Source organism: Chelonia mydas, chromosome 3 (genome assembly GCF_015237465.2).
Source record: "Chelonia mydas isolate rCheMyd1 chromosome 3, rCheMyd1.pri.v2, whole genome shotgun sequence".
NCBI classification, from domain to species: Eukaryota; Metazoa; Chordata; order Testudines; family Cheloniidae; genus Chelonia; species Chelonia mydas.
In genome coordinates, this window is record NC_057851.1 from 90,030,688 (window position 1) to 90,052,581 (window position 21,894).

The following is a 21,894-nucleotide window of genomic DNA, read 5'->3' on the forward strand; positions in this document are numbered from 1 at the left end:
TAAAAGTGATTAGCCACTTTTCTCTCATCTGAAAGAGAACAATTCCAATAGCAAAGCACCTCTGAGATGCTGCGGCACTGGACCATCAATGACTTGGAATTAAGAGTGCTACATACTCAATCACCAACACTTCCTGCATCAGACAGTCATACTGCCTGAGTACTGGAGATCCTGACATCTGTTGGCATATGCTAAAAGATGCCAGGAGAGGATAAGGTTTCCAGAGAGTCTGGAGAGGAGGTAGATTATTTTGAGTCACTGATGGGGAACTGATGTCATGCAGCTGATGCCAAGCTGCAGTGGAACTAACAGGGAAAAGTGTTTGCCTGCTTCCCCAAAGGTAGGGGGCCTGAAGGCTGAAAGACCGTAGGAGGAAAGGCTGAAAGGCACAGAAGACTGAAAACCAGAAGTTGAACTAGCTATGGAGAGAAGAAAGATAGGGTTATTAGTGTCAAATGGTTCTTTATGATTTCAAAATAAGGGTGGCGGTGTACGCGGAGACTTTGGCAAATCAGTAAAGTTCCTGAAACCACTATGGCTTATTGCTAAAAGCAGCCAAGTAAGCAGGCTGTAAACTGGCCATTCAGCAGTCTCAGTTTAACCAAGGCAGAAGGGGGGGGGGGGGGGGGCGGGGGGCCACAGAAAGGGCAGCTTGACCCTGCGTCCTTCCTGATAAGAATTGTGTTGAAGTTGCTGATACATACATTTTAGAAGAGCAGGATGTGCCCCAGGAATGTCTATTGGGGTCTCAAGGCTGCAAACTCTGGAAAAACCCACACCTGGTTAATCAATAATCAGAAGAAAGCCTCTCGCTTGACCATTGAAACTGCTTGCTTGACAAGTTTTCTTTAGGGGACATGTCATTTTATTACTAATGTATAAATAAAAGGGGGAAAGTCTGAGGTGGTGGGACTCTTCAGGACTGGACTCTCCCTCTGGATGTATCTTGTGTTCCCCACCGGCAGATGGGCTGCCGCTGTGACACTCGAGAGCCACACTCAGCTTTGGTAATTATCAAGGGTTGGGGGTGTTTTACTAACCTGTTGCGGACGTGTGTATAAGTGCTTGAAACTAAGTGAAGTTTAGCTTTAAGTGAAAGCACTCTTGTGTTGTCCTGTTTGTGCCAGCCATCTATCGGTCGGACGGCCGTGTCTCCCCTGATTTATTTCCTGACACCACCTCGCACAGAGTAAAAGTTACCAAGAGCTTTGGGTTAAAAGAACCCCGGGTAATAGCGGGAATGGAAAGAGTATATATCGAAAAATATATTTACACAAAGACACCTGCATAGCTGATGGTAGTTGAGAGGGCTAATGAAGTAGTAGCCCTGAACTGGCAGATGGGAAATGGAAAGGGACTTTCTCTAAGACTGTGACTAATTAATTGGAAGAAACCAATATCTTTATATGAGTAGTATACTAAATTAAAGAGAAAAAGAATATGGTACCCAAAAAAAAGGCATAGTGGGGCACAAAAATGATGTTTTGTACATACAGTAATCATCGTACATGTTTATTCAGAGAGTCACAAATGTTAGGGCCAAAAGGAACCACAATGATAATCAAGTCTGACCCTCTCCATAACATGGGCTATAGCATTTCACCAAGTGGTTCCTGAATCAAGCCCATAACTATGCAGTGAAACAGCTGACAATGCAGATAATCCGTCAAGCAAGGCTTGACTGAAAGGGTTACTGAAATTATGCAGAGACTGTAGAGTGAACTCATTTCCTCAAGTGTCTACACAGCTTGACTGCACCCATTACTACAACCTATGGATAGCATCTCTCCTTTAAACTAATTTCTTCAACACAGCCTTTTAACTCCTTTTTCCTCATTCCCATCCAAAAACTGCTTTCTTTATATAGACCCTTTGTATGTGCACAAGAGAAAGAAAACAAGGAACAATAAGAGATACACTGAATATCACTACTAGTTCTACCACTTCCTTTGTCACCCTCCACCCACCATTCCTCGTGGAAGCGGTGGCCAGTACACCCTTTGGCCTGTGCCGCTTCCAGTAGCTCCCATTGGCCTGCAGCAGCGAACCGCGGCCATTGGGAGCCGTGATCAGCCAAACCTACGGACACGGCAGGTAAACAAACCGGCCCGGCCCGCCAGGGGCTTTCCCTGCACAAGCGGCGGAACAAGTTTGGGAACCACTGGTTTAGGTTTTAAAATTCTCAGCATAGGGGCCTTGCCTCTTGATTTGTAAAGCATCCAATAAAATAAAATAGTAATGAAGGGAAGGAGTAGTAGACCACTATCCACAGTGAGCCTCTAAGTAGTTTTGTGATCCAGTGGATCCATGCCATGACAGATCCAGTGGCCATTCCCCGTCCCATGCTCAACCAGCTCTCAGTCCCTCTCCATTGCCCCCACAATCCAGACATTTAGATACACATTACTAATCTTCTGATAAAATTCTATGCCTTTAACACTAATGTAAAAAATATTTATCTTAGAAATACTGATTCAAGGTGACATACTTTTCTGGATGACGAATCCAGAAAGAGGGAACCTCTCTTTGGTACTCATTTAGAAGACGCACCTATGAACATAAAGGTTATAATTTTTTAAAAAAAGAATTAATAATATTTCAATAATTAAAAAAAATAAAAGGGATAGAAAACTAACATACCTTTTTAAGTAAACGAATTATTTCTGCGTTAGTTATGTCTATACCATCTGAAATAGTAGGAACACAGTTTTCTCCAGAAAGAAAGTACAATTCCAAGTGTTTCGCTGAAAAGAGAAGGAAAAAAAAACAGTATTACTAGTAATACAGACCTCATTAAGATGTGATTTTTTTTAAGGTGATTTCTGAAAAGCATATGAAACATGAAAAACTCTTAAAACAAGATTAAATGCACATACCTAGACTTGTATAGACTTCCTTTGTCATAGTTAGTGGAGAAGATGAAAAGGTCTTTGCATAGAATCTCAAAATTTTGTCCTAAGAGGAAAAAGAAATAAAATTAGTAACCTATGCTCAAATAACCTTATTAGCATGGTGCAAAATATGATACAATTAAAATGTATTGTGTGTTATGCTCAATATTACATATTACTTAAATAGTACTAAAGATGCACCTGGTGCATTACAAGCGTACAAAACAGGTCTGTGGTCTCAAGAACTTACAATCTAAAAGTAACAGTGCCCTGATCTTGCAATTTGCTGCTCCCTAATGGAACTGCATTGATCTATGCAAGCACAGGATCAGGGCCTATATTAGTATATTTTAATTGTTTTAATGTCATACAAAATGCAAGTAACTTACACAGTAACACTAATATATGAAGATTATCCACTGCTTTTAAACCAATGAAAGCACTACTTAGGAATAAGGAGAGAGATAAATGACAGCAGTTGACGCAGCTTTAACTATTTTAGTTTTGGCAGATATGAAGGGCACCTCCAGACTGAAAAAAACCCATATCTCTTCATTTGCATTGCTTTTTCCACAGGAGATGTGCCCCAGAGATCATGCCAAAAGCAATAAAGAAAGCATCATACTTTTTTTCTGAACAGTGCATATGCAACACTGTATCTTCATGATGTATTATATCTTTTGTGACAGTAAGAAAATACACCGCTTTACTGTGAGAGATTACCATCACATTTTATATAGTAGTTCGGCAATCTTGTTAACAAAATGATAAATATATTTTATGTTTATGCTATTGCAGAGAACAAAGCAGAAGATACAACTTAAATAACATTCCATGCACTTAACTTTTAAAGTGCAAATTTAATATACCACAGTCAGCACTATAATACAGAAATAATGAAGTTCTCTTCTGAATAGAAGAAAATCCTTAGTATATTCATTTTAAAATTAGTCCCGTCAAAATGAGTCTACACAAAGCAATATTTGGATATCAGTCACATACCCACTGATTTAAATGTGAATTGAACTGGCTGCATAAAGCTTGTCTGAAAAATGGCAACTGAATGCAAGTACTGCACTATATACCTGAGAGGTTCCAACAAACATATGTAAACTCTACGCTGAATAATTTGTCGGGTCTGATGTGAATTGCAGTAATCTCTGCCAATCTGTCTCACTTTTTAAGGTCCTTTATCTCTTCACACTCTAGTCCAAATCATGGCCTCTTAAACAATGATCTTCAGGTTCAGATAATCAGAATTGGACCCAGCTTGTACCACATTCTACCAGAATGGGAAGCATGGTACGTTCTCCAACTGATTGATATTATAACATTTAGTTAGTTTTCACAGAAATTCATTTGACTGCCTAAAACTAATGTAGGCTGACATTTTCACAAGGACCTAAAGAAATTAGGCACCAAATTCCCACGAAAAGCCAATGGATGATGGGCATGTTGCTCAAATTTATGCCTTTGAAAATTTCTCCCACTAATAGGTCTTCTAAGAGTTGTGGCACTCCTCCAGGCTATACTGGAGTGAAATTACTGAATAAAGCAGTGTGCACTACACTAGACAGACATAGTAATTAAAAAGTGTTACTTTTTACTTTAAAAAAATGATCTGTATCTGTTTAACTTCAATGACTAATGAAATAAGATTGGAGAAAGGAGGTCTTTGTTAAAGATTCAATACAAACACCCGCACCCCTTCAATTAAAGTATGAGAACACACAAAACACATCCTCTGAGACCTCTAGCAAAACACAGATATTTCTAAGGGCAAAATAATCAGAAAAAAATCTATAAAAACCAAGAACAATATTTAGGCATCTTCATACATTATAAAAAAATCAATACAGGGAACAAGTCCAGTTATTACAGAATCCTGTGCCAGTCACCTTTAAATCAAGTGCTGGAGAAACCTGGTAAGCTGTTTTACCTCAAGAACAATTTAACTGATAAATATACAAATTAGTTACCTCCTGCCAGACCACTGGACTACCATGTCACAAATGGACATATTTATTCCTGTGAACTGTTTAGTATGGATAAACATCTGATTGCTACATATAAACATTTGCTTACACTGGAATCAGGATCCGAGAGAGAAACTGTCAGATGTTTACGCAAATTAGACCAACTCTCACAGTTAAGTACATCAGAGGGAGGCACAGAACATAATGTCTGCATTGCTTCGTGGCGCACCTGAAATAATCAAGAAATATAAACAAAACAATGCTGTTAACAGCACCATTACAATGAAATACTTAAAAATGTGATTTTTGAGGGGAAACAGTCCATAGTGATAGGACACAAAAAGCAAGAATTAAAAAACCAAAAACAAAAAACAAACTCATACCTCTTCTGCTAGTAGACTGTTAAGATAATTTGGACAAAACAGTGAGGACAACACAAAAGCATATATTTTTTAAAATACATAATTAAATTAATCTAAGGATTATGTGGATTCCTATTACTATTTTGCTCTCCTATAGCAACTATATATTTTATCAAATACAAGATTTATACAAGATCATTAAATTGCTTTACTTTATTAATCAAATGCCACAACCTGGAGTAATAGCATTGCAAAAAATAAACAACAACAAAAATGAAGCAATTTACTGCCAGACACCTTTCAGGGACATGCTGGCCGCTGCTTCCCGCAGCTCCCATTGGCCAGAAACAGCGAACTGAGGCCACTGGGAGCTGTGGGGGGCCACGCCTGCAGACGGTCAATGTAAACAAAATGTCTCGCAGCCCGCCAGCAGATTACCCTGATGGGCAGCATGCCAAAGGTTGCCGACCCCTGTATGGGGGAAAGTATTGACCTGACCCTATCCCACTTTGTGACAAGACCTATGCACTATATGCAGCATAGGCAAGAGCAGTAACGCAAGAGACCTACAGGCCTGCATCCTGTAAGACTTAGCTTAAGCTAAGAGCATATGCTGGGCCGTGGTATTTTGACCCAGATAACAAACTAGGCCAACCTTTCACCCTCGCTCAAGACCCTAGCTGTCTATTATGTACAACCCCCCCAAACCTGCAAAAGCCCCTAGACAAAACGCTGCCACAAGCATACCACAGATCTTGATAATAACAAAGTGCATCAGCACAATGCTAATTATAAAATTGTTTACCTTGGCTCCTTGTAAGGCTTTATTAACAATGCTTGAGTGATAAAAAAATTAAGGAAATGTATCATTTACTGAAATGTAAAAAATTATATAAGACTGGTATTATAGGGGCAGGACAAAAGGAGACCGGGGTGGCACCTGTGTGTGACCATCTGTGACTCCTTCTCTGCATGCTTGTATTCAAAATAAAAGGACCTCAGACTGTTTGAACCAAAAGAGATAGTGTGACTTGTTTTCCACAACACCAGAAATGGAATGATGGCTGCGACTGTAACTATCGTTATTATTATTTGTATTATTGTAACTATAAAGCTGAAGTCCATAGGATGAAATCATGGACCCGCTGAAGTCATTTACAGTTTTGCCATTCATTTCAGTGGAGCCAGGATTTCACCCATGTTTATCTACAGGTGCCATATTCTCAAATATACCATAAGTTTTCATTTTTATGAGTGATATTTTAGATATTCTTTTGACTTACCTCCTTAGGCTGAGCAGGGTCAAGCCTTTCCACAAGTAGCTGTAATTGTTCTTGATTCATGAATGTATAACTCTGTAACACACAATGTAAAATGTTCACTTAGTAAATCCTATTAAAATGCACCATTAATGACTAAAATCATCAGACTTTATGGATATAAAATTTATTTTTGAACAATTAGGATGTTAGCATTTATCTTAATGAAACATTAAAGTTGAGATTTTAAATGGCCAAATTTCAGAAAATGGAAACTTGAAGTTCCAGTAACAAGATTCTGTCTTCTCCATTCTGCCTCTGTATACAAAATTATTATAGAATGCTAGGTAATGTGGCATGCAGTTAATAATATAGCATAGTATTGCATGTTGGAAAAGAAATACATATATAGTATTTTATTGTTCTTCCAGTAAAAATGCAAAAAGTTAAACTGAATATTGTGTTTATGTAAACTTTACCTTGTTCTCACATTCTTTGCACATATTTTGCAGATTATATGTGTCCACGCACTTGCACGCTCACAGATATTGTACATGCAAGGAACCATGTTTTCCATTACTCTAAGGCAACAGAACTGCGAAAGAATTTACCCTTTGCAGAAGAATCTGGCTGCAGAATCTAAGCTTTCATTTTTTAAAAACGATTCAACTCTGCTACTACTCAACTGAAAAGATTCTTCAGATATCATCTTTAAAAAAATCACTTCAAGGTTCAGACCATATGTGAAGATATTCAGACAAAAGGGTAACTTTTTGAAAAAAGGTATAATCAATTGAAAACTGGGGTTTACAGTGAAAGTGCCATCTCATCCTTAATTATAACATCACTAGTCACCACTGTAATGGAGAACCATAAACATCAAATTAATCAAGATCACAAGTGTGGTTAGATGTTGATAGATATTTGGCTGTGTGTGTGTTCCCTTGGAGTGCTGCCCCAGCCCTGCACAGACAGCTGGCACGGCAGACTTTGAGCGAACCAACCAATAACCACAAGATCCCTTAAGGGATGAAGGCACCCAGCCATGTTTATTATCAATGAAGTACGGTACTAGTATCCCGCAGACTCTACCGGACCACTAACAGACGTATACCCATAACAATGGACCAGCTCAGTGAACAGTGGGACTTTCCGTTCCTCCCTAGGTTAGACGATGATACTCCCTCTGAGATATATATTCATACCCCAATACAAGCAAACTAATACTGCCCCTCTGACATAGTTAGTTACTGCCCCCTGACGTGGCTAGTTATCATCCATCACCTTGTACATGTTGGTTTGATTAAAACATTTAAATTCTGTACTGTCATCCTGATCTTATCTTTTAAGAGGGGTCAGTGTGTTCCTGTTATCCTTGGGGAATGTTTTTGTACCATTCTCGATATTTTGATGTTCTGGTACTGGTACCACTTAATATCAGGATGTGTTTGAGTGAGTACTCTGTGACTAGCACTTCTTAAGAATATGTATTTCTGCAATATTAGCCGTGTTCTTGCCAGATTCTGTGAGCAGGTCCTGCCTCGTACCAGGCCTCTGATACAAAGACTCATGTCTCAGGCTCTCTTTCTACTACAAGTATACGTTTCTTACTTATTTCACAATACAGGTCCAGATCGTAATATCATACCCGATTGAATGATGAGTCACTATCAGAGCAGTTGTCTGTATAGTAAGCACTATGTTGCTCTTTCTTGGTTTTCCTATGCATCTCCTTATTACGCATCTGATCTTCTTCAAATTTGTTAATCAGAGATTCCACCACCACCATCATGACATTCTTCAAGGAATGCATCATTTCTCTGTACCTTCGAAGTCAAGGTTATGTTAATACTAAACATAAAAATCACTAATTAAATTATAATGGAATAAGGCATGCCATTACATTTACATTTCACTCAATTTACTCAGTGAACTAAAAAGGTTTTAAAATAAATAAAAAACGCTATACAGATCCCAAGTAATTGTGCGTGCAAACTTAAAAACTACAGATATATACATTTTAAAAATAAACCAAAAAGCTTTTAAATTTTATGGCTCTCCTAAAACTATTCAAATAACAATACTAAAATTTGTAACAAACAACATAGGGACCTGCATTCCCAGTTTTGTCACTAATCTGTATTCTGCACTCAGATGTCCTTCAATAGGAATAATGTGCAAGCCAACAGCAGAATACGGCCCTAGCAAAATACAAGAAACCAAATCTGATCCTCGTTACCGTTTCTTTCTCCGCAAGTTTAATTAAGGTTTTTTCTTCCACAAAAGTCCTCTGCAGAAGCAGCAGTACAGAATGCATGGACAGAGTAGCCCTCAGATTCAAGATCTTAATAACCAAGTTCATCTAAAATTTTGAGGTGTATATAAACGTAGTGCAGTTTACTGTCTGTGGGTCTTTGGGCAAACTTTAAATACACAAGCTATGCCTGCTGTGTAGAGGCACCAAAGATCTCAATGACTCTGTTTATTTTCTTCATACAAATGCTTGACCAAAATTGCTCCTTGCCCAGTGTTGTGCAGCATGCAAATTTTGCACTGGGCAGCTGCCCTGCATCTCGTATATGGCTGCATTTTAGAGGTGCTGAACATATATAGTCTGTGAAGTTTCTTGACCTCCTTCAGAATGAAAACCACTATTATACATGTAAAATTTAACATTATTGCATAGTTCTCTTTACAGATCAAGTTTTGTTTTCATGTATGTACATATTGACTACCCAGAGACTTAGTGAATGGCACATTCATACCATGGCTTGCCGTGCACCAAGTCACCATGTGAACCCTGCTACCATGCACTAAAAGTTCCATAGTGCACTTTGACAAGCCACATGGCAAGTTAGTGCATGAGAAGCTAGTGCACTATAGATTTACATCCTGGCTTGCTGTGCACGAAGTCTTTATGCAGAAAAGCCCAAAAGAACTGAGTTAATGCTGCTGGGTTTTGAACCTAGGAATTCAAGGAGTTTGGGTATTTCAAACTTAATGCTTAAAGCATTAAACTACTCCCACTGGTATTATGCTAATGTAAGCTAGTATATCTTTTGAGGGAGAAACAACTAAAGAAACTCAGACTTCACATTAAAGAACAAAGCTGGCATTGCAACTGCTCAGGTAGGCCCTGGGCCCAGATCCTGCACAATTAAAGTTAATGGGAGCTTTGCCATTGACTTCAGTGAGCGTAGGATCAAGCCCTAAAGCCCAGATCCTGCAAGACTTAGACACATGGGTAACTTTACATATATGAAGTTCAAAAGCTTAGTTCAAAAGCACGTACCACAAATTATTATATTTAGTGCCAAAAGGAAAGCCAACAGTGGTTGGTTAAGAATTGATTTGTAGTCTCTAAATGTAAATGATTGACTTATAAAAGATATTTTTGCTTAGAGTGACAAGATGTCCCGATTTTACATGGACAGTACCAATTTTGATGGCTTTTTCTTATAATAGGCACCTATTACTCCCCACCCCCCTTAATTTTTTAAACTTGCTATCTGGTCACCCTAATTTTGCTTTGTGTTTCTAAAGTAATATGTGAATAACAATTAGGCACTAATTAATGAATTTGCTCATGCAAGGATTTTATCCTGCAATAAAACGTCTAATTTCTTCTTGTAGTATGACCTACCCATATATTACCAAAATTATTTCAGAAATATTATCATTAAATCTATAGCTCATAATCAAAAGCTCTAATTCCCAAGACAGACCCCCATCCACTTAAATAATTATATATCCAGCTAATAACAGGAAGACTATAGTTATCCACAATAAGGGCTACGATAGTCTTGAAATCATACCTACTGGACTGTAAAAAGAAAAAGAGTACTTGTGGCACCTTAGAGACCAAAAAGTGAGCTGTAGCTCACGAAAGCTTATGCTCAAATACATTTGTTAGTCTCTAATGTGCCACAAGTACTCCTGTTCTTTTTGCGAATACAGACTAACACAGCTGCTACTCTGAAACCTACTAGACTGTGAGACCCAAACAGAAGATTATCTGAGCACTGATTTTCTTGCAGTCATAATGTAACAAATTTTGGAACAGGTGACATGTACAAGACACTATTTAAGCATAGTTTAAAACTTCAGTTGTTTTGTTTCCTTCTAGATCTGAAACATTTAAAATGAATTTCTATCAACACAAAAACAAACTTTGATTGTTTTCACTTCCTACTGAACTGAGAACTTAAAATTAAAAGAAATGGTTTTGGTAACAAAATCACTTTCTATTCATAACACAACAAACAGAGATTAAGTTTATACTGTGCAACAAATGTGTATACACAAAAATCATTTTATCTGCCTTAGATAATATAAAGACACATTGTTTTGTTCACTAAAGGTAAATTGTGAAACAAATAGAAGGTGTTTTTCTTTTCATGTTGTATAAACATGACCTCAAAAACTGAAAATAGTAATTTCTGTTTTTCAACATTTCTCACTTTCCTTTCTTCGTTGGCTTTCAAGCATAGTGATATTGTAAATTGAGATTCAATATTCCCTCTCCCCTGAGCTCGGGCTGGAGAAGAGGGAGATTTCAGTGAAACATCACTATTCATAGAGCCTTGTGTAACAACATTGTTCATGTTCCCCAAGACCTAGTCTAGGTCCTCCGGCAAAAAAAGGAAAGCAAGGATCTGATGTAACAAAAACAAGCAGAAAAAAGACGGGCTTATTTGTTGTTGAGTTTCTTTAAGTGTTGGAACAGCTTTATACATCATAAAGTAGTAATAAAGAATTTTTTAAACTTTTTTTATGATTTGCAGATCACTTTTGAGAGAGAGAGGCCAGCATATGGAATCGTGATGAGGCAAGGATTCAAGTCCTAACACAACCAGTAAATTTTGGAATCACAGTTGCTGTGACAAAGTGTTTCTCAATTTCAAGATTCAAGGCAAGTAGGTTGTTTGAAATATCAAGTAGATTCATCAGTACTCAACTAGATTTTAACTTTGCACTGAATGCCCAAGCTACAGATAAATTGCCTTTTTTTTCCAGTTTGTTATTTCACCTGCTTTGAAACAAAAACTCCAAGGATGACTACACACGGATTAAGGTTGTGTAGTTTCACCAGGACTTCTGGAAATACAATTCCATACACTAAAAGCCATTTTGTATCACTACTCACCAATGTTCTAATTCAGTGGTTCTCAAACTTTTTTTTCCACGGACCACTTGAAAATTTCTGAGGGTCTCAGCGGACCACTTAATGATCTTTCCAAATGTTGTTTGTACCGTTAGCTAACTATTGTAAAGTGCTTTGGATAGAAGCGCTTTATTAAAAAAATCTTAATAATTAACTTTTTTTCTTCTACAAATAAAAGCACACAACTCATATTTTAATATCAGTAGTCTTAACTTTCTAATGTGATGGATTTGCCCTCTCCCACACATCGCAACAGCCCCCAAGCTGGAACTGGGAAGGAGGGGATCTCCCCCACCGTGGCAGCCCCCAAGCTGGAGCTTGGAAGGGTGGGGAGGGTCTCTCCCTCTTTCCCCCACCGCAGAAGCCCCCAAGCTGGGGTTGAGAAGGAGGGGAGGGTCTCCCCTGCCGCAGCAGCCACTGAGCTGATGCTGGGAAGGAGGGCCGTCTCTCCCTGGCAGCCACAGCCCTGGAGCTGGGGAAAGTCACCTCTTTCTCTGGCCGCCACAGCCCTGCAGGTCCCAAATTCCCCCCACCCCCTCTTCTCACCCTACTGCCCTCTCCCAGCTATGCCCTATTCCCCCCAAGGCCACCACCTCACTTTACATGTGCGTCTTCTCCAGGGTCCAGACACCTAATTAGTGAAGCCAGGCCTGAGCGGCTCCACTAATTAGGTGAGTGGCCCTTCATTCTTTTGCGTGCGGCCGCCCAGGTGCACAACTTAGAGGGAACTATCCGCAGACCACCTGAATGGAGCTTGCAGACCACAGTTTGAGAACCTCTGCTCTAATGAATCGTAACAGCTATATCTTACACAAATTTGAAATTTGCACCACAAAGGCTCATTAGAAAGGCCTCCAGTCCTAAAAGGTTCCTTCCAATGCCATTTTAAAGTCTATGGGAAGGGAGGGAAATCAAGAGAATCTGCAAAGAAGGGATGGCTAACCAGGTTGTAAGAATTATCTGGCATATACATGGGCTTTCCATTTAAGGTCATGCCTTCACTAAATAAACCACTATCTCAGGAAACTGGCTACAACTCACATGTCCCCTAATATGATTATAAATATGGTTCTGATGTGTAACATAGACCAGAGAATTTGTATGCAGACAGGATTTAAAAGAAGCTCAACTAACCCACTTTAGTTGAATTACAGCTTTCAACATATGTATATCTAGATAATCATGTTCTATGCCCACTTAAATCTATAAGGAAATTAAAAAATTGTGCATGAACAAATTATTTCTCAGATACACACATTTATATTTGACAAAGACCTCATTTCTCTCATAGGACTATTTGTAAATCAAGTCTAAAATTTAAAATACAGCTATTTGAGTTTAAGTGCCACCAAAATCCTAAATAATCCCCTAACCCTACAAAGTCAGAAATCTTAAATAGTTCAGTGGATTGTCTTCAAACTTTCCTAGATAGCAATATACTTTCATTTCCAAGATAAGATAATCATGGGGAATTTCAACCCAAAAGGCAATCTGTTAGGAAAGTTATAAATGACAAAAAAAAAAAATAGATTTTAGAACCAACATACCTTCATCCATAAATATTCCAATTAAGATATGAAAGGAAAAAAGAATAAGTTGGGCCAAACAATCCTGCCAACTGCATATTTTTAAAAATGGAATTTTATATGTATCCTGTGCACATACTCACTCTTTTGATTCACGAGTCTTCTTAGTAACATGTTGGACAAGAGTGTCATAACCAGATCCTTCACCCTGATTTTGAGCAGAGGTACATTTTTCTGTTTCTTCTTCAATCACAGAGCCCAGGGTGCTACATATGTATTGTCTAAGGTATTTCACAAACTCATAGCTGCAACAAATATCCAGAAATTAAAATGCAATGTATTTCATGATATTCATCTTCCAAACATTTTCAACATTACATATGCAACATTTTTCCAGGAGACACATCTCTTTAAATATCAGTACTTTTAAGAATTAAAGAGGCGTTTTTCAGCTCAGTGAAAAGTTCAGCACCAAACCCGGGGTGCTGGAACAATTTGTATAGATGGGGTGCTGAGGGCCATTGAACCAAACTGTAAACCTTGTATATGATGGAAACCATTCCAAATCAGGGAGTGCTGCCACACCCCTAATTCCAGAACCTATGCACCAAACAATTTTGCTTTCCTTGAATGTCTTCAGTATTGGTATATCATATGAAAGGGATATCTCAGTAAGTCATAATTCCCTTTTGTGCCTATGAAAATCTTCCCCTAAATGCAAAGATCTATATTGATCAAGGCTGCACAGTCAAAAATCATAGTGTTAGTAAATGCAAAAGTTAAGGCTCTAAGAAGAACATTAACTTGAATGCACTGATAAAAAAGTACCTTGAAGCATACACATTTATGACAATTAGTAACAACTGATCCAAGCTATACATGTAACTAGGAAAACTGGAAGAGAAAATGACCTAATGAAGGGAACAGTGTTTTATGGCTGGGAGGAGAGAGGAAAACTGCTGCAACAGGGAACAAGGGACCAGCATGACAACGCTGACTCATCCTCTGCAAACTGGATGGGCAGAAGGGTTTAAAAGGGGCAGCCCTGTGTACGAAGCCCCCTTTTACACGGAACAGGCGGAGGCAGCACCTACCCTCCCTCCCCTTTAGGTGTTGAAATACCAGGTTTGGTCAAGACCTGCTGTGGGCAGTGCGCTAGCCACCGCTTTTTATGGCGGGCTGGAAAGGAATTTTTCCCTTACCACCAGATTGGCATAGGTGGATTTGGGGTTTCTTCGCCTTCCCTGCATTGGGTTCAGGAAGTGCTTTTTCCATGCATGGCATGAAGGGCAGTAGGCTGTATGTCACAACTCATTACTTAAGTGTGGGGCGGATGTCCAGTGCAGGTACTCCACAGGGAAGGTATACAGTGACCAGATAAATGGCTTAGAAAAGGACTTAAAAAGGAAAGGGGGGGACTCCTAAGATTGATATGGCAGGAGCCAACCCCCTTTTCTTATAGCCCACCTTAAGCCTCCTACAAGAGGGAGTGGATGCTAAAATCCCAGCAATGGATTGACTGGGTGGATCTGAATGGAAAAAGAGGGGGAGCTGGCAGAAGCATACCAGGTAATTATGGAATGAACATGGGGTTACCTGCACTGTACAGTTTTTTATCCGCCGGGTAGTCCCACACATCTAATAATAAAGTTGCAGCCTGATTAAATCCACATCAAATGTCTCCTGTCCGTCTTTCGGTATAGCTGGACAACAGCACATATAGGCTATGCAGTTGAATTAAAACTTGTTCAAAGCTTAACTTTTGAGTTTCCTGGCTTTTTTTATTTTAGCTTTGCAATCTTCACATCACATTAATGCAGTCTCTTGCATTTAAATTACTGGAGTTAGTCAAGGAAAAAAATCTTCCAGCAGAACTAGTGAGTTCTTGAACCAACCAGTACACAATTCACTAGTTGCATGATCATGCCCCTCCAAGCAAGAAACATCCCCATTCAGGACAAAAGTTGCTTATGTCATTAAAGCAAATGGGACATAAGCATGTGCTTAAGTGCTTTACTGAATCAGGGCATGTCTATATTTACATGTGTACCTGGAACCTTAAGGAAATTTTCTGTGTTGTAGTTTCATTAAGCAATTTTCAAATAGTCATAACTTTGTTAAATTAGAATCACTGGCTTTTCAAACAAACAAAAGGCAACAGTCCGCACTGAGGACTAGTCTGTCGCTTCACGCTTATTTGAAGCAACTATTTTTTTAAAAAGTTGTCCAGACTACATGAGCAATATAATCTTGATAATCTGTTTATTTTGCATTAGGGGCAAGACATACAGCAAGTTACCACAACAGTGACTGTGCAACAGTTGTTTATGGGATTACACTACATTTTCATTGTATCAAATGTGGATACAAGGTGAGAGTATGTGAGCAGGTACTTTGTGTGAATTGAAAAGAATCAATATATGGAGTGGACGTGCTTATATATGGTGTACTGGCTTTTAATATGAACTATCCAATCCTGGAAAGTGCACATGAAAACAAAAGTAACTGTTGCAGTTGCAGGAGTAGTTTCTTTTTTCTTGAACATTTTAAAAACGAGTAAGAGAGTCAAGTCATTTTTGTTATCAACTATTTCATATGATGTTCTTTTCATCAGATTAAACTTCTGGCTACCTGAAGTCACTTTAAGTGTAATGGCTCTAAACTATTTCCTCTTCCATTTATTCCCTTTCATATTTGATTGTCACTGCTCGTAGAGGTAACATAAATGCAGCCCAAGGAAAAATGTAACTCTTTAGCTTCTCTGTTCATTTTCTGTCTCCCCTTTCACTTGTTTATAAGGTTAGCTCAGTCATTACTATTACTATAAAAAATAGCACTATGGCAGTCTGCCGAATGAAAGCTTTCGTAAGTCTTTTTTTCTCATTTTTTTTTTATGGCTGGGGTGTTTGCAGAAAATGTATTTTTGAAGTAAGTGCTTCATTCTCACAAATAATAATAATAATAATTTAGAGATCACAGCACAGTGTATTTGCTGCAAAGACGGTAGTCCTAAAGACAGACTAAATGTATTTGTACAGTTGACACTATAGTGTTGCTCCTTGCAGCATTCTTTCATCTTTTTCACTAGCTCGTAACAAAATGATGGAAAAGTCAAATTTCTGCACAGGCCTGCAAGTTCCATTCAAGCTATATTGTTGGTGTTCCCCAAATCTGAAGAAAACAAGGTAAATATGATTATTGAAAAAAAAAATTCTAAGGTCCTAGATTATTGATGTGAATCAGCTCTGACTGAACTTTGGAAAGAGAAATGTCATCCATTCTGTCCTTCTGCAGCAGACTCAAATTAAGGGCTCCATGTTTCCTGCTGTTCAACATCAAGGAAGAAGAAAAGGGTAAAGGAATACCTCAAAACTTAAAGGCACTGGGGGAGCAGAGTCTCCATGGCATATTGCCACCCCTTTGCGAACCAATGAAAGCCCATCTAGAGCACCAGGGATCTATGGTTCAGTTGAAAGAAGAATGTCACGGGGGTACAAATCCAGGGCAGTGACTGTGATCCATGCTCCCATCAAGCATTACGAAATTCATTGCAACAGTTAATTCTGGTCAGATTAGAATCAAGTATCTTTGACTCCAAACTGTATTACAGCACAGGCATAAGAGATGGGGGACAGTCAATAGTAGTATGGCTCACACAGAAACTTGCTAAGAAGAGGGAAAAGCTGAGGACCCCCAAGAAGCTAACCCTCATCTTTGGCTGCTCCAGATTGAGACTGCTTTCCCCATAGCATTTCTAGGATCATCTCCTTTCCTCGCGTCCAATCCCTCCACTCAATTTCTTTGAGCACAACGAGCTCCAGAAGATGAATTTTGTAGAATTTTCTGTGTACTTTTGCACCATTTGTGGAGGGGAGTATGTTGCCAGAAGCTACAAATGCTTCTTCAGAAACATCAGAAAACTTAATTTCACATTTTATAATGTGAAAGTCACCTTATTCTAATGAAAATGTGTTATTGTCCAGAAATTAAAATGTAATTTTAATACTGATATCTGTGCAACCACTTTTCTTTTCGTGTTCAGTATCTGCTGATCTAGAGCAGCAGTTCTCAATTGAGGGTCTGGGGCCCCTTCAGGGGCTGTGAACAGGTTTCAGGGAGTCCATCAAGCAGGGTCAGCATTAGACTCAGTGGGGCCCAGGGCAGAAAGCTGAAGCCGGAGTCCCATCGCAGCAGCCCAACCACAAGCGCAAGCAACTTAGCTTCATGGGGCCTCCTGCGGCATGGGGCCTCTTGCAGCCCGTGGCCACAGACAATTTCTCTGCTTCATACCCCCTAATGCTGGCCCTGGATTTTATGTACAGAACAACAGTTATGGCACAGGTAGGCTGTGGAATTTTTATAGCATGTTGGGGGGGGGCCTCAGAAAGAAAAAGCGTGAGAACACCTGATCTAGAGCTTAAATTCTGAGTGGCTGCAGCGATATTAGTATTAAAATGGCATTAACAATTACATAATACAAGTTACAAGTGAAAAATAAATTTTAACAATAAAACCATTTAAGACTTAAATAGCCTTGGAAAGCCAGTTAATTGACCAGTTAAATAATGTCAGATAACTGCCTATTATTTGATCATGGTCAAATATTCCAGAAAGAATTCCTCAATGTAGGCAATGGCCTACCTTTTTTTATTGCATCCTGGTGCTCGTCTTTCATTTTTTAGAACTTCATTTCATTGTTTTTCACATTTTTCTGAGTTAAAATAACTCAGTTAAGTAATTTGTTTTTTGTAATTAGGCATAAACATCTAAGACTAACCCTGTTGGAGGCCATAATGTGACAGATTTCTGTTACCAATCTGCCTAGGGCGTCAGGTGACCAGGCTGAGGCCGCAGGATCTTTAGGGAGGAGATGATGGAGCACACCCCGTAACTGAGTTTTAAAGCTTTATTGATAAAATAATAAAATAACAGCAGAGAGTGCTGGGGGAGAGAGGGGGTTCCCCATGTCACTCAGAGGGAAGGAAGAAAGCGTTAGTGCCCCAAGCCCTAACCCACTTTCATACTCACACACACACTACCCGAGGCTGGCCAGGCCTGGGTGTAATGTAAGAAGAAGAGAGGGAGGGGTGGACGGGAGTTCTGTCCTGTGTGCACAGGTCGTCCAGGGTCCTCTGTTGATCTCTAATTTGCCTCAGCTCTCAGAAGGGAGTTTAAGTCCTAGGTTCTTTTGGGGGCGTTTTGTTCAGCGACCTCTGTTCCCCGTGCTCTTTGTACCAGTCCAACCCGGCTCACTGTGGCCTCCTCGGCTTTCACAAAACACCCCCCCACCCCCATTGGCCTTTACAGTGAAAAAAGAATGAGACGGCAATCTCTGCAGCCCTGCTCCACTTAGTTCTCCTCTTCTCATGACTGGCGGGGGGGGAGGGGGGGAGGTTGGGTAAAATGTGAAGCCTATGACCTTGGACCGGGGCCAGCGTCTTATCTTCGGACGGAGCTAGCTGAAGTATTGAGTTAACCCGTTCTCTGCTCTCTTCCTCCCTCCCCCTTTGGCCTCTCGCAGCCTGCAAAGGAATCTTCCACTTCACACTCACAACTCTGACTCGCCCCAAAATGCTTTGTGATGCTTGCAACAGTGTTAGCAACATGCACTGCTGATCTGCCTTCCCAGGGAACCCCCCGGGGGGGGGGGGGGGGCGCGCTGGGAGTGTGACAATAAAAAGTCTTGCTTTTTGTTTATTTTTTACTGTTCTAATTAATCAGTGCTTTAAAATATTTTTGACGAACATTTGACTGGTCCACTGACCATTTATTTTTGGACTGCTCAAATGCACAACCCTAAATCTAAAATCATTAACAGAAAACATATGAAGGCATTAAAATTCTAAATGTAGTTTTAAAAATAGCTTAAAGTAATTTCTATTTTTTTACTTTACTTACTTGCTATCACCCAAGTTCAGAGATGTCGGGTAGCTCGCTACTACTACTGACAACACATCACTGACAGCTAGTTAAAGTATAAGAAGTGCAGATAATGCACTACCTAGTATTATTTAAAGATATTTTTGAGGTCACCAGCTTTTGCAGAAGAAATGAAGGTCACAGAACCCAGGTTTTAACAATTAAACAGCTTTCAGTTCATCTAAGTTAGATGGCTTCTCTCAGATCTCACAACTGTGTCCTAAAAACTGCCATGTAGCAAAATATATTCTATTGGCTAGAAGCCTGCGCACAAAACCATTACAATATTGTGTTTGTGTAATGGAGGTGAAGTGCAAAGATGAGTGTGACCTCAGGAGAATTTGAGCACAGTACGTATGTAAATATGTGAGTGTGCATTAGCACAAGTTGGACATCCAAAAGTCATTAGAGATAATAGAGAAGATTTTCAGTTTTATTCAAAATGTAACAGGATTTCTGTTAGAAACTAGAATTTATCTTATCAAATGTATAAAAAGACAGTTGGCTAAGGACTAATTGTGAAAGTTGCCTGTAAACTATCATATTTTAGCCATCTTGCTTGTATTTCACCTACATGAGGAACAATAATAAGGACCCCAACAGCAATTACAAATATTGTCTGGCATTCTTCAATTAGGATTTTTTTCTAGCTCGTTTGTCTCTGAATGTAGCACATTTATCAGAGTTAATTAAATAAATTTAGAGACAATGGATTTTCCCTGAAGAGGCATTTACTCTATTGATAATGTTTCAACCAAAGAAAAAAGAAAATACCAACAGAATTAAAAAAAATAAGAACTAGGAAAAATATAGTTTATTAAATCTCTGAAGTAACATTCTTCTGGAGCTCATCAGTAATAGGGAAGTTTAAAGTATTTCTTAATATATAAAAGTCAATATAGGTAGTAAACATTTTCCCTTCACAGAACAGTTGACAGCACTTAGATGACTCCATAAAATTAAAATAACAAAAATATTTTTACTTGTGAAAATTTTCATCCGTTTCTTCCAAATGTAAAAGAATCTCTTCTGCACATTCTACTGATGGTGCTCCTATGATTTTTTCCTTCACACTCTGCAGTAATTGTCTGAGCATAGACTGTAACAGAGCTTCATCTTCACAAGAGAAATGAGACATCTGTGTGAAACATATGAAAGTACTGTAACTGTACATTTCCCAGGTCTGTTTTCTCAATATCTTAAAATAAGAGTACTAATCTCTCATACAAATATCACTTTTCTTCCTCTGGTCACCAATAATATGAAGTTATACCCTCACTTTGGCAAAAATTGTAATACACATATAAATGCATTCATACACAGAAAGGATTTAATAAGTTTGTTTCTATTTATGAGTGCCCTACTTCAAAATGGCAAAGAGATTTCTTATCTACTTAATTTAAATTGAAATAGGACACTCTTAATCTGAAATAAAGATGCCACACACAGCCTTACACTGAAATAACTAAAGGTGAGAGAATTACAACTGATTTATTTTGTTTCCAGTTTGTACACAGACAAGCCCTTGAACACTTACTGTTCCGAGGACTAAGCCTGTTAGATAGCAGCACATATAAAAATATAGGGGCCTCCTCACCAATAAGATCTAGAGATAGTACCTGGATGAGAAACCCAGAAGCCATCTCCCAAACCCTCATATACATAAGCATGGCTGAAAAATGAAAGGGTGTTGTGAGTCTTATTAGGAAGATGCCCTGGGACTGGGACCCCTCTTATAAGCACCTTCTTTCATACCAGGCTCTGACTAATAGGTGCTTGATAAATTTACAGCATGAACCAGTTTGCATCTTAAAAAGGAGAAATGACTTTCTTTTCTCAGTCCACCACAGAGCCTTCTATAATCCGAAGGATCTCTTCTATTCAGCATCCTCCCACAACCTCTGATTTTTGGATTCTCCTCCCCAAGGGCCTGAATTGGCTGGTGCTCATAGTTTTCCCAACATCAAGAGCAAAGTGAAATTGACATAAGTTTTTACTGTCCACATGGCTGTCAATATCTCAGTGGCCTGACCAGAGACTTGTCAATTTCACTCTACAGAGGCCTAAGAAAACTATGAGCAGCAAAAGTAAGGCATTAGATCTGTCTGTATGCCGCATCAGCAAGACATCCTTATATCAGCTCATGCTGTGAGGGTTTACTCTTCCATTTAAAAAAAAAAAAAAAAAAGGCTTTATTTCTGCCCCAAGTAATGGCTTAAGCATCTCGTTCTCCAAGGAAAGTTTCCTACTCCCCAGTGCTGACTGGATTTGTCATCATCTGTATCAAGGAAGGATGATTTTGAGACTATTAGTTTTTTCAAATCTCAAGAGCACCAATCTTAAAACCTGTAACCACCTGTACATAAATCAGATATGCAAAGTTAATACAATCTGTACAATGAATAACTGTCACTAACAACCACTATTAACAAATCCAAAAAACAACCACCCAGAACAATTTAAGGACCCACTTTCCGCAAAAGATTTCTAATATTTAAAACCTGAACAATATTTCAACAACAGTCAATAACGTTCACAATTTGAGGCATTTATCTAATGATAGTAGAGATTTTTATATTCCAAAAGTGAAATCAAATTGTGGCAAAACATCATTGATTAGTGTCACATTTAATACAATCCAGGGCGTGCAACTCTACTAAAATATTATTTTCAGGAATTATTTTAATTGGTTTAACATTTTCCTTTGCCAAAATAATAAACCTGAATAGCAACAAGAAAAGGAGTACTTGTGGCACCTTAGAGACTAACCAATTTATTTGAGCATAAGCTTTCGTGA

The 21,894-nt window shown here is 38.8% G+C and overlaps 1 protein-coding gene across 6 annotated transcripts in view; it reads right to left on the reverse strand.

The window, feature by feature from the left end:
• The window catches only part of TBC1D32 (TBC1 domain family member 32), a 170,165-nt gene that overhangs the window by 145,681 nt on the left and 2,590 nt on the right, over positions 1 to 21,894 (reverse strand). For all 6 annotated transcript variants that reach the window (XM_043542858.1, XM_043542859.1, XM_043542856.1 and 3 more), the window contains exons 2-9: positions 20,081 to 20,235; positions 13,322 to 13,483; positions 8,137 to 8,314; positions 6,513 to 6,584; positions 4,977 to 5,096; positions 2,877 to 2,955; positions 2,641 to 2,744; positions 2,489 to 2,550 (exon numbers count right to left, since the gene is read on the reverse strand). In XM_043542858.1, coding sequence (XP_043398793.1) covers positions 2,489 to 2,550; positions 2,641 to 2,744; positions 2,877 to 2,955; positions 4,977 to 5,096; positions 6,513 to 6,584; positions 8,137 to 8,314; positions 13,322 to 13,483; positions 20,081 to 20,235 — 932 coding nt within the window. The remainder of the gene's footprint in view (positions 1 to 2,488; positions 2,551 to 2,640; positions 2,745 to 2,876; positions 2,956 to 4,976; positions 5,097 to 6,512; positions 6,585 to 8,136; positions 8,315 to 13,321; positions 13,484 to 20,080; positions 20,236 to 21,894) is intronic.